Source organism: Melospiza georgiana, chromosome 2 (genome assembly GCF_028018845.1).
Source record: "Melospiza georgiana isolate bMelGeo1 chromosome 2, bMelGeo1.pri, whole genome shotgun sequence".
NCBI classification, from domain to species: domain Eukaryota; kingdom Metazoa; phylum Chordata; class Aves; order Passeriformes; family Passerellidae; genus Melospiza; species Melospiza georgiana.
Genome location: NC_080431.1, coordinates 74,956,699 through 74,969,083, shown reverse-complemented (window position 1 = coordinate 74,969,083; position 12,385 = coordinate 74,956,699). Strand labels below are relative to the sequence as shown.

The window sequence follows — 12,385 nt, the reverse complement described above, 5'->3', positions numbered from 1 at the left end:
TAAATTTGTACTTTTAACAGTACCTTACAGCAGATGCTATCCTGAGTTGGTTGACAGGAATTCAAATTTTCCCTGGAAAGTGTGCTCATTTAAGAGGAGTTATTTTGAGATTAAGTACCTGTTTACATATAAAATAACACAGTGCAGAGCACCAGTGGTTTGGTAAATTACATGTTATGGTGAATGATGGAATTAATCTGGAGCTCTTCTTTGGGAAGGCTGGAGAAAACGTACCAATTACAGGTAGTTGAGTCTTTCCATCTTTGTCCATTATCTTTTTATATGGTGCTTTTGAAGGTTTAAAAGCATAATACTAGTTGTAGATTTGGATGTCCTATATATATATATGTGTGTGTATGTATATGTGTGTATATATATATATGTGTATGTATGTGTGTATATGTATATATATATGTATATATAGGACACTCCAATCTAAATCATATATTATCCATATAGGTGAATTTATATTGAAACTAAAAGCTTAATGTTAAACCCCCAGAAATCTGAATTTAATACTATTGAATGAATTAATTGTAGTGATGGGCTGTCAAATGGTATTTTGCATTAAGGTTGTCAAGGCATTTGTAGTGGGCCTCAGAACACTGTCCAAGTCCCTTCTGCCTCCTAAGACTGTAGGATCCATTTTTGTTTGAAGTGTGATGGTAGAGTAAAAGGAGGATTCTTTGGCTCCTTTTGCTCATTCTGCCTTTAGAGTTACTTGGATTGCCAACAACACAAAACAGTATTTTCCATGCTTAAGATTTGTATGTGGTAAGGTGGCGGCAGCTGCTCTGAAGAGATACACCATTGTTTTATCAGGTGTTTTAGGTCTAATGAGATTAATTATTTAGCCTGCACCATGTGCCTGGATGTGCTTCTGTGAGCAGTAGGAATAACTGTTCTGATAGCAGCAATCTGCCTTTCCTACTCCATTTTTCTCAGGGCCCTCACACCCATGCTCTGCCCCATTCAGTTTCTTACATTTGCTGTTTGCTGTTAGCAGTAAATATACAGCACAAGTAGAGAACTGGAAGCAGCATGCTCCCCACTGCTTGCCAGCCTGGAGAACAGCCACAAACTGTTCTGTGAAGATGCACGATGAGATTTGCACTTGCAGAAGCATTTGGTTTGCTCTGTGCATGCTGATGAGCTGCAAGGCTGTCTGATTTGTCTTACAGAAAGCAGTTGTTTCATGTCACTGAGGGGATTTAGTCTCTTCCTCAGCTGTTGCTTTTCTTGGATATTTTTGGTATTAATTTGATGAGTTTTTCAAATGTGCAGCCAATCTTAGTACATTCAATCTGAGCAATTAATAAACAACCAAATATTGGTGGTCAGCCATTAAAGGGAAATTTCATGTAGTCTGTAGAATCTTTCTAAAAAAGCTTGAAAAACATACTGCTGCGTTTTTTTATTCTTTCTTACCTCTTTACGTTGAAAAGAATCCAAACTGATACAAAATAATAATTGAATGATTGGAAAAAAGAAGACGTTAAAAATTGCTTCAAAAATAATCTTTGGAAATTTTTTTCTTGTTACCTGATGCATTGTAGCTCTCCTGTATTTCTAAACACTATTAGTTTCATTTTCTCTGAGCAAAAATTCTGCTTGAAGTCAGATTTTGACCAAATAAGTAATTGTTTTTCTGTGCTGCAGTTATTATGGTAACATTGGCTAGGCACCACTCCTAAACACCACAAGGATGGCTTTGTGTGGCAAAGACTTAAATGGTTTCTCTGATGACCTGCTATATTTTCTGTCATTTCTTACTAACAATGGCTTTCAAAATTCATGTGAAGAATTTTCTTTGTGGTTTTTTTTTTTTCCTGACAACAGGGCTGATGGAGTGATGAGAACAATGAGCACGGAAAAACTCTTAAAAACTGTACCAATTATACAAAATCAAATGGATGCACTTCTTGACTTTAATGTAAGTTTAGCAGCATATACACTTCTAACATACAGTCAACTTGTACAAACATGTAAAATAGGTTAAGATTAAATGTCTTGCACTTGGTTCCATATTATCTGCACAGCTTAAAGAGCACAAATCATTTTGTTCATTGGTGTACCCCCAAGAAAAAATAGATACAATGCTCACTGGAGAGAATGCTTTGTGCTAAATGACTGTGTTTTTATTGTGTACCTTATGTAAGAGTTGCTTGTTTGTTGAAAAGCTGATTATTTATGCCCTCTGTCTTTTAGTTATGTTAGTTAACATTAGCTCTGTTTAACAAAAATGTCTGCCAAAATGATTTGACTTAATTCTGTGATGAGAGAGCTGTTGGTTAGTTATGATGTTACTTTCTGCAATCAGCCAGTGAGATGACAGGAAAGCCTGTCTTGAGACAATGTGCTGAAGTTTAACTAGAAGTTTTCCAGTAAGAGATCAATCCAGTTCAATTAATTTTTTCTCTGGTCTTCCTAGGTTAATAGCAATGAACTTACAAATGGTGTAATTAATGCTGCCTTCATGCTCCTCTTCAAAGATGCCATTAGACTGTTCGCGGCATATAACGAAGGGATTATTAACCTCTTGGGTAGGTATAACTGCTCCCTGCAATGCTCAGCTGTGGGGGGAACTCAGTAAATGATTCACAAGAGCTGCTCTCTTGAGAAACTGAAACAGTCTTACTGTGAAATATCAAAATTTTGCTGTTATTTCCAGTGTTTGTCTGTGCAGTTGCATTTGACATTGCTTTGTACTCAGGGCTAGGTAAAATCTGAAAGCAAAGTCCATCCAAGATTTTATTCACCTAATTTTTTTTCTTGCACTGCTCTGTTGGGGATTTTTGTGTGCATTGGTTTGGGTTTGTTTTTTTTTTTAATTTTGTCTTATCAAACTGCATGACAAACCTGAATTATAATATTGATGTTGGTTGGGAATTTTCTTAAGAAACAGTTTGTGTTTCCTAGTAAAGGAATCAATTATGGTCAGTTGCAAATCTGCAGTCACAAGATCAGTGATTGCTTGGCTGTTGAAACGTCAATGTTGCTTTGTTTCCATGATTGGTTATCTTATGTTCCTAGAGCATATATTATATATTAAGGAGAACTAAAAATTCAGAGTTAAGTCCCTTTCACGTGCACATACTGGAGATAAATTTTCCTAAATTTAGGAAAGAATTAAGTTGAAAGTAATCAGTCGATTTACTTGATTTTGTTATATGCTGTGATTAAATGAAGCTCCTGATTGCTGTCATTACCCAGTGCTTGCAAAATGAAAAGTAAAATCCAGAATAAGTCAGTAAGGGACAATCTGAAGTCAGTCAGTCTTCCAGTATGACGCCCCTGTCAGCTTCCTTTCCCTTGGTAAGAAGTAATATGCACTTGCTTTCTACTTATGCTTTGAGTGAAGCTTAGTAAAAAAGAAGCAGCAGGCCCTTGAAAGGGCTTTTTGAAGGAGGAGTGGGACGCTCTTGCTTTCAGCACTGTTGTTTTCTAATCGGTTTTACTTCACTGCCCCAGACCATAGTAAGAGGCATCAGTTTGTCAGAGATCAAAATCTTGCCTGATAGCTGGCCACTGGAATAGAGTAGGTATTTGACTGCCAGATTGTAAAACTGCCCTTTTTTTGTTTGTTTGTTCTTCTTCCCAAGAAGATGAATTTACATTTCCTTGAGTGACTTATTCTTTAACTTGATTGTCCTCTTCAAGGTGGTTCTGCTTTCGTGGTATCTAGTTACCTGCAAGGTAAGGTGTAATTTCATGCATGGAAGCAGTGGCTCACATTTGACAGAGCTTTTGTCATTTGGTGCAAGTTAGGCATAGTGACTTCTGCAGTTGTCATAATAACAGATCAGCAGGTATTTTCTGTTTGTCTTGGTTTATATGCTTTTACTTTGCATATCCTTTGCAAATCTTGATTTCTAATTTAATGCAAATATTCTTACTGTTTCTAGAAAAATACTTTGATATGAAAAAGAACCAATGCAAAGAAGGCCTTGATATATATAAGAAGTTCCTCACTAGAATGACACGGATCTCAGAGTTCCTTAAAGTTGCAGAGGTAAACTTGAGCTGATCAATTTAGCTGTTTATTTGAAGCAGCTTGTAAAGTGCTTATTTTATCATAAAACAGGTGCTTTTTCCTCCTTGCTTAATTGCTATTCTCTCAAGGGTCATCTTGTTCATCTCTACCCTGGTGTTAGTTCATTTGAGGACTGTGTTGGAAAACCTGGCTGTGGAGTGCTTATTGGTTTATCTTTTGCTGAGGAGAGTTTATTAATGTGCATTTTAAAAATTCCTTGGTTATGGAATACTTGCGAGCTTTCTTTGAAAAATAGACTTACTTTTAACAAAGGAACTCAGGGTGATCTGCTTTCTATGATTCTAGCTGTATTCTAGTTTAAAACCCACAATTCTACCAGAAGTTTTAGATAAAATACCAGCTTCAGAAATAGGCAACTGAGGCAAACAGAAGAACATGGAATTTCTTCAAGATTTTTTGCTGATCTTTCTGTTGTAACAGTATATGTCCTGCTGCAAACATCCTAAATTTCATCTGCATTTTAGAAAAATGTTTCTTTACAAAACTTCATTGATGCTTTGTTTCATCAAATATACCCTGTGTGTCAGTAGGTCTGAGAGTTTGCCACGTAAATTGTGAGACAGGCAAACTTCTTCAGTTTCTAAAACACTGGGATCTTGCTCTCGTGTTTCTGAGCTTCTATCTGTTGAATATCTCTGTAACACACCTACTTCAATGTGTACACATTTAACAAGAATTTATGACAGCCAACCATTACAGAGTACAGACTCTGGAGATTGAAAATTTATATTGAACAAGTTTGTGCTTTTTGCATTACTTCATGTTAATGTTGTTTACTTTCTGAGTATCTCTGCCTTAAAAAAAAACAACAAAAAAACAGGTTCTGAAGCTCGTTTGTTTTATTACAGCAAGTTGGAATTGACAGAGGAGACATACCAGATCTCTCACAGGTAGATAAATCTATTATGTGTTTGCCAGTGCATGTATGTGTATTTCTAGGGTTGCATGATCAGAAATGCCGTTATGGTACTCACTTAGGCATTACTGTATATGTTGTCACCAACTTATCTCTAAGTCTGTGATTAAATCCAGGCTCTGTCAGAGCCTAGCTTTTATATTCAGTGATCCTGTTGTAAAAAATGTATAACATTTCTGTCATTCTCTAATTGAATTTTAAGATAACCTTATTTCCATCATGCTTGAAGACAAAGTTTATATCTGTGAGGTCACATAATGAAAGTCTTACATGATATTACGAAGCTGTGGTTTCTAGCAGCCTTGCTTTTGGCTATATGCCTATTGAAGTTAATGTGAAGTTAATGTGAAGGCTTGCAGAACATGCACAAAGAAATTACTTTAGGTACCATTTCCTTCTTAGTGTCTCTTAAAACACTGACTGCTTCTGATTATCTGCCTGCTGTTTCCTAGCTGTTAGTTTTAACATTTCTTGACTTATTTCAGTCCTTGCTGATAAATGATTATGATGGAATAATGTAGTGAATAGAATACAGCACCTTATACTTGAAGTCATTAAATATGTACAGAATGACAAGAGGGGCTAAAAGTATTCAGAGCTGTTGTACCGGTTGCCCTACAGTTGCATTCTCTGAAAATATTTAAACTATTGGTTTCTTCAGATGTATTCCCCAATATCTCTCTTTGCAGGCACCGAGTAGCCTTCTTGATGCTTTGGAACAGCATTTAGCTTCTCTAGAGGGGAAGAAAATCAAAGATTCCACAGCTGCAAGCAGGTGCTTATACACTTGTCCTTTTGGACAATTGTCAAATTGAGTGTTAAATAAGTTTTTTTTTTCAATTTCATTGTAAATTAAGATGTGAGGAGGCTCCCTTAAAGGCACTGTATGAGGAATGATGGATTAGAAAGTTGTCATATCTTAAAACAGCTTCTTCCAGGTCAGCAGAACTATAATCTAAGGACCTGTAAGGGCCTCCTCTAGCATCCCTACTTACACTTCTAGCATTGGATCCTGAACTTCTGAAGAGAATCTAAGTTTCTTTCATGTACTACCTGGAAAGGTTCTTTTTATGTTAATAATTAGACTTCTGCAAGGTATGCAGAAGATGTCCTTAGACTTCTACATCTCAGCTTTAATCCCTGTTTTGTCAAAAGCAAGGAAATACTTCCAGGAAGTCCTTACATTAAGAATGAATTTTGAAAGTAATTGGAAGTGAAAGCCATAATGCATATGGTGTAAGGCATTAAATTATTGTGAGTGCTTTCCGAAATACAACAGGCAATACAGAGAAGTCCCCTCTGCATGACAAATTTCATTGTTCCAATTTAACAAAGCATAATCTTGAGGGTAAGACTTGTAAAATTAAATAGCATTTCTTTATTGCATGTTCAAAAACTGAAGCACTAATATTTTATGAGTTCATTATGGCAGTGACTATTAGGGCACTATTTTGTTAGGGCACTAATTTTAGAATATTTGCTTCTTTTTTAAGATTACTCTGTTAAAAGTTAAGTATTTGTTTTAAATCTTTTTGCATATTGTTGAACATGATAAATGAAAAATTTCTTTTGGGATATATTAAAAGCATTGATAGTTTGTTCACTAAGCCTGTTAAATTAACAACAATTTGAAATGGAGCCCAGATGATTGGAGATTGCTGTGTGCCTACAAATATTGTCATTTTAGACAAACAGGAGAAGGGAAAAGGCTTTAAATGTGAATTTTGTGATGCAATTTGGAGGGAAGCATTTAAGGTGGAAAATCCAAAAGCCAGTGGAGTGGACTGCAAGATTTCTGGGCATTTTTAATTTTGCATTTCATATGATGTGTGTTATGTAAACTTTTCACTTGTGCAGTGTAAGATCTGGCCAATGTTACGGCGAGCTCAGAAGGAGACTGGGTGGGTACGAGTGAAGTGTTCTTCAGACGCCGCTGTCACGTGTTGTGTTTTAACAGCCAGCTTTTCTCCTGTCCAATGACTTTAGGGCTACCACCCTTTCCAATGCAGTCTCTTCCCTTGCAAGCACTGGCCTGTCCCTCACGAAAGTGGATGAAAGGGAAAAACAAGCTGCGTTAGAGGAAGAGCAGGCTCTCTTAAAAGCTTTAAAGGTAAGCATACAGAATTTTTAATTGAAAATACTTTTCCTGTGTTCTTTTTGATAGCTTATTAGGATTCTTATAAAAGCAAAGGGGAAAACAGAGTTATTAATACTTAACATGTACTGTTGGCAAAGTGCTGGAAGTAGAATTGTGTGTACTTAGATGGTACAGCTTGTGGAGGGTTTGTTAGTTTTCTGAAGCATTTGTGGCACCACTGACTCTTGTAATTACAAGTGGCTAACACTAGTGTGTTGAATAAATGATTCTTTACTTCTGCTTTATTTACCTCCAATGTCATACACACAAATGTTCAGATTTCTTATACCAGCTCATTTTCCCAACAGGAGCAACGTCTAAAAGAGCTTGCAAAGAAGCCTCATACCTCTTTAACCACAGCAGCTTCTCCCGTGTCAACTGCAGCAGGAAGCATAATGACTACACCAGCCATTGATATTTTTTCTACCCCTAGCTCCTCTAACAGGTATGCTGAATCCTCCACTGGAGATGTGCTGCAGCAAGGGTTTCCTCTACACTTGTGCCACAGAGTGTATATTTGTATATTGCACAAGATGGGTTGGGTGTAGAGTACATTAGCAATGCGATAAGAAATCATAGTGAAGCTGATGAAAAATAGCCTTTTGTAATAAATAACATAAAACTATGTTCTCATCTGTTTGCAGAAGTTTCTGGTATAAACTACCGGCTGACAGCCCTTGTAGCTGTTATTAGTCCATAAGCCAGACGGCTGGAACTGTAAAACACACATACTTTATCCCCAGGGAGCATTACAAGTAAATTTGAGAAAAGTCAAATAAAAATTCTGTTTGAGAGGTCATAAAGAAAATGCATTTCTAGATCTTTAAAGGTAGAGTGGCAAATATTCTGTCTAGTTTTTCAGAAAAAGAAAAGCCTGAAACAGGGTTTGAAATGAGAGGCAGGTTTTGCAGTCTTGTGTTGTATCTGGAACATTTCTGCAAGGACCTGCAAAGAAAGTCAAAGATCAGGATTAGCATGCAGTGAGTACTCTTGCACTAACAGGAGCTGTTGGTATGAGCAAGTGTGTGATGTTCATTCTGTAAAATACCTGTCAAACTAAGCAGCAGCGGAAGGTACAGTGCTTTTATCAGTGTAGAAGGAATCCATGCTCTGAAGTCATATTTTTTGCTTTGAGCCTGATCCTAAACCTGAAGGGATTGTGTAGTTGTTCTGTTGGAGCTCACATAAGAATCTGCTGCTCTTTTGACAGCTTTCTTTCCCATTAAAAAGCTGTTGTAGGAAGTTACTTGACACCAAATATGCGGTAAATAGCTGAGTCACATAGAAGAAGCTGGAGAATCTGTCAGTGTTAGTAACTGAAAGACTTCCTGGTAAAAAGATTTTTTTTTTTAAATTGCTTTTTAGAGACCAGAAAACTTGAAATGGGTGTGTGCTTTGAACTTGAGTATCTGATCTTGCTTCTGAAGAGGTCTGACACATAGAAACATCTGATAAATCTCCTTTAAACAGACAGAAATGCTGCATAGTGAGGACAAGAGTGTTTTCTTGTAAAAAAAACCCCAAATGCTAGTTTTCTTGTTCAAATTTCCTTGCTGGCAGAATGAATGCTATGAGCAAAGAACAGATTTTGAAGCAGGAGTTGCCATCATGGGGATATGCTGGGTCAGAAGTTCAGTGGCTTGCTATTAAATGCAATGTGTCTGGTTAATCCCTGTCATTATCTTGAACAAGCTTTACCTTGAAAATTATCTTTGTTCAGCTGCTCACATTACAGGGCAGTGCCAGACCATGCTGCTTTTTAATAGGAGCAGTAGTGGAAAAATGTGATTTCAATCACTGCTGAAATGAATCATGCAATACCACAAGTGATTGGGTGAGCAAGAAAATATACAGAGATCTAGGATGTCACTACTGGCCATTAAACTCTTGTGCTGTCTCATTTAGAGAGATGTTTGGATGTCACAGTGATTCAGCTTCTGTGCGTAGTAGAAGACATATGTGCAGATTTGGGTTTATTTCATGTTCTAAAAGTTTCTGGGAGAAGACCAGTACTCTTTTTTTTTTTTTTTCTTTCTTTTCTTTTTTCCCAAGACTTATTTAAAGTGTGAAATGAACTCTCTGCAAGAGGATGAATTTTACTGTTCTTGTCTGACTCTTTAAATTTATGCACAAGTTGTATATAAGCCTTCACTCTTAATTTCCATGTGATGTTATAAGTTCTCAATTTGATTTTGAATGGTCTAAAATGTGCATTTAAATATGTTTTCATTCACATGCCTGATGTGTGATCAAGTGTTTCAAGGCCTCGTAGATTTTGCTTTCCCCAAAGCAATTTAATAGTTCATGGTTGTGATGTAGTTTCTCAGCAGTGATTGTAGTGGAAAGATCAGAGTTGTGGAATTTAGAGTAGTAGTTTGGTGGTGCAGCCCATTAGAATTGATTTTGTCTTGTTTTTTTTTTGTTGTTGTATTATAGAGTTTTCATGAGGTGGACTTTAAAAGTTGATGAAGAGTTCTGAATATAACATCTCCTAGCCTGGCATTGGACTGTTAAGACACCTGTCTTTTTCTTGGACAGCTTTGATTTGACAAAAGCCCCTTGGTATAACATAAAACTTACCTTGCTAAATTAACACTTTTTTACAGAATTAAAAACATGGAGCTCACCAGCCCTTCTGATTTTGGCTCAATTTTATCCATTTTGTAATAACCATTTTGTAACAAAGGTTTCATTACTGTTGACAGTGGCTAGTATTTGCTTATATTGAAACTGTGATGTAGTTCAAACAGTTGTATTAATTTATCTTTGTAGCACTTCAAAGCTGCCAAATGATCTGCTTGATTTGCAGCCAACTTTTCATCCGTCTGTACATCCTATATCAGCTGCTCCACAAGTAGGAAGTACCTGGGGAGGTAAGAATTCTGAGTTGGATTAAGGTTCTAATTGCCATGGCCATGTTCCTGTACATGTTGCCCCTAGTCTGGGGGCTATTGCTTCCTTAAAGAGAGAGATCTTAAGACATTACAAGTGAATAAAGGGATGATAAAAAGTAAAATATGTGTATACATTAAAATAATATAGCAGTGTGTGGTGATTCCAAATTTTTTCATATGTGTTCTTATTAGCAAAGTTACTTTAATTGTTGATGAGATCTGCCAGCCTCATAACTGCTCTCTTCAAGGTTCACATAGCCAGCTGCAGAAATTTAGCATTCAGAAGTCAGTTCAGTGAAGATGTCTAAGAGGTAGACTGTGCTGCAAACAGAAACCTGAATGCAAAATCGTTTTAATACATATTCTAAATTTTGTGTACTATTAAATCAAACTTGCTGGTGATGGTAATGCAGAACTTGGATAAAGCCTGAAAGGAGGCACTTGTGACAACTGTGCATAGAAGGAAAGGCAAGAGTTAGTTATCAAAATAATAATAATAAGGCTTCTCTGACTTATTAAATTCTCTGCTATATTTCATTTAACTACAATAGCAAATCAGCAAAAAGCTGTGGTTGAATCTCTCAAGTAAAGAGACAAAATTTACCTTCTTCCCTCTGAAGTGTGCTCTGGAACATCCAAATTTTCATTCTGCCCGGTTTCTAGGATGGACTGAATAAGTTGAAATGATCTTATTGGTGCAGTCAAGTTCTCAAACCAAGGGATCAAGAGAGAGAGTTCTAGAAAGTCATGAATTTTCCTTCAAGATTGGTTTGAGTGCTGGAGCATTTTGATGTTTTCTCAAAGTTCTTGGCTGCTTTGCAGTGTTCCAGAATAATTCATATACAGTATTACATTGCCGATATAGCTGTTGGTTATACTGGTGGAGGATTAAAGAGCTTTATGACAGAGGGAGAGGGAGGTAGTGTTGCTTTATTTTTCTACATAAATGATGCTTAATAAAATAGTAAACTCCTGAACTATGTGGCTATTTCCAGATTATTTTTTACTAAACTAGATGCTTGCAAAAATGTTTTATTTTATGATGCGGAAAATTGGGAATTGCTGCTTCAGGAGGTTTCATAGGCATCAGAACAACCATGTTCTAAATTTTTACTTCCCTGTTTAGTTTTATGAGCTATAGCTCTTCTTAACATCTTTCCAGCTATCTAATGTATCTTCATAATAAGCTGTGTATGTATTCTGCTTTCCTATTTACTTTTTGCTGTGTACTTTGTTTTCTATACTTCTCACATTTGTTTGTAGGGAAATAACACAATTTTGAGTGAGGAAGGCACTACTAAATATATGTGGCAGCTTCTAAAATAAATTAGTAGTTTACTTGTTCTTTAGTTCTGCTGAGAAAAGCATCTTTGGAGAAAGATGTAGTGAGGAGTGTATGGAGTTAGGCATACAAATTTCAGTGCTATGATAGGCTTAGAGTTTAGAAATGGAGAAAAATGGTTTGGCTCATCTTGATTGCTTTCTGCCCAATACCTTCTGTTTCAGCTTGTCCTGTTTGTTTCATGTGTGAGATATAAAAGGGGTGAGCTGTTTGCCTCTCAAAGGTCACATCACAATTCAGCATTTCTTCATGAACCTGAAAGTTGAGCCTGAAAGTCTGTTCAATGTTGTGTTGCTTGTGGTATGAGTCTTCAGTACTAGTCATTGATATTTCTGCTTACTATTGACACATTTCTAAATACTTATAAGACTTAACTGTGAAGATTTTGGATTGTCTTCTAAAGTTTTAGGCTAAAATTCTGGGATCACCGTTTTTTGTGTTACCTTTCATCAAGAAATCCCCAACTCTTCAGCTTTACAGACATAAACACTCACTTCACGCAGGTGAGGTAGATAAGAAGTGCTTTCCACATTTTACAGATGGGGAAATCTGAGCAGTTAACTGACTTGTCTGAGGTCATACGGCAAGTCAGTGGCAGAGCCAAGAATGAAACCTGAACTAGTTCCAGTCCTGTGCTCTAACCACTGCACAGCATCCCTCCCTTAGGTAATTTTCTGACATGATGATCTTTGTATTTGGTGTATATGGTGTCTTTGAGAAGAGTATCAGATCAGCCAAAATCAGTTACTGTTAAAAATTTTATGCAGAAGGTCTTAGGTGTGTAATAAAACAATAAATTGTTACAGAAGTGTTCTTTTTGGGTTGCTGCCTTTAGTTTTGTGCTCCAAAAATGTAAAAACTAACAAGGTTAAACTCCTGGGGAATGGGTTCTGTGATTGTATGTTTTCAGTTTACCTATTTCAACTGTAAAAGATGCCATTGAAAATCATTTGTCACTGTTTTTTTTCGACAAAATACTTCTAATTGGATAACTTAAAGGTAGAAATTTGCAAATTTCAAACTACTCTTTTAAATGCACTTA

The 12,385-nt window shown here is 36.4% G+C and overlaps 1 protein-coding gene across 6 annotated transcripts in view; it reads left to right on the top strand.

Annotated features, from left to right (window-relative positions):
- The window catches only part of PICALM (phosphatidylinositol binding clathrin assembly protein), a 65,941-nt gene that overhangs the window by 29,492 nt on the left and 24,064 nt on the right, over positions 1-12,385 (top strand). For all 6 annotated transcript variants that reach the window (XM_058044867.1, XM_058044873.1, XM_058044863.1 and 3 more), the window contains exons 5-12: positions 1,840-1,933; positions 2,432-2,543; positions 3,906-4,012; positions 4,903-4,944; positions 5,660-5,745; positions 6,957-7,080; positions 7,416-7,552; positions 9,880-9,980. In XM_058044867.1, coding sequence (XP_057900850.1) covers positions 1,840-1,933; positions 2,432-2,543; positions 3,906-4,012; positions 4,903-4,944; positions 5,660-5,745; positions 6,957-7,080; positions 7,416-7,552; positions 9,880-9,980 — 803 coding nt within the window. The remainder of the gene's footprint in view (positions 1-1,839; positions 1,934-2,431; positions 2,544-3,905; positions 4,013-4,902; positions 4,945-5,659; positions 5,746-6,956; positions 7,081-7,415; positions 7,553-9,879; positions 9,981-12,385) is intronic.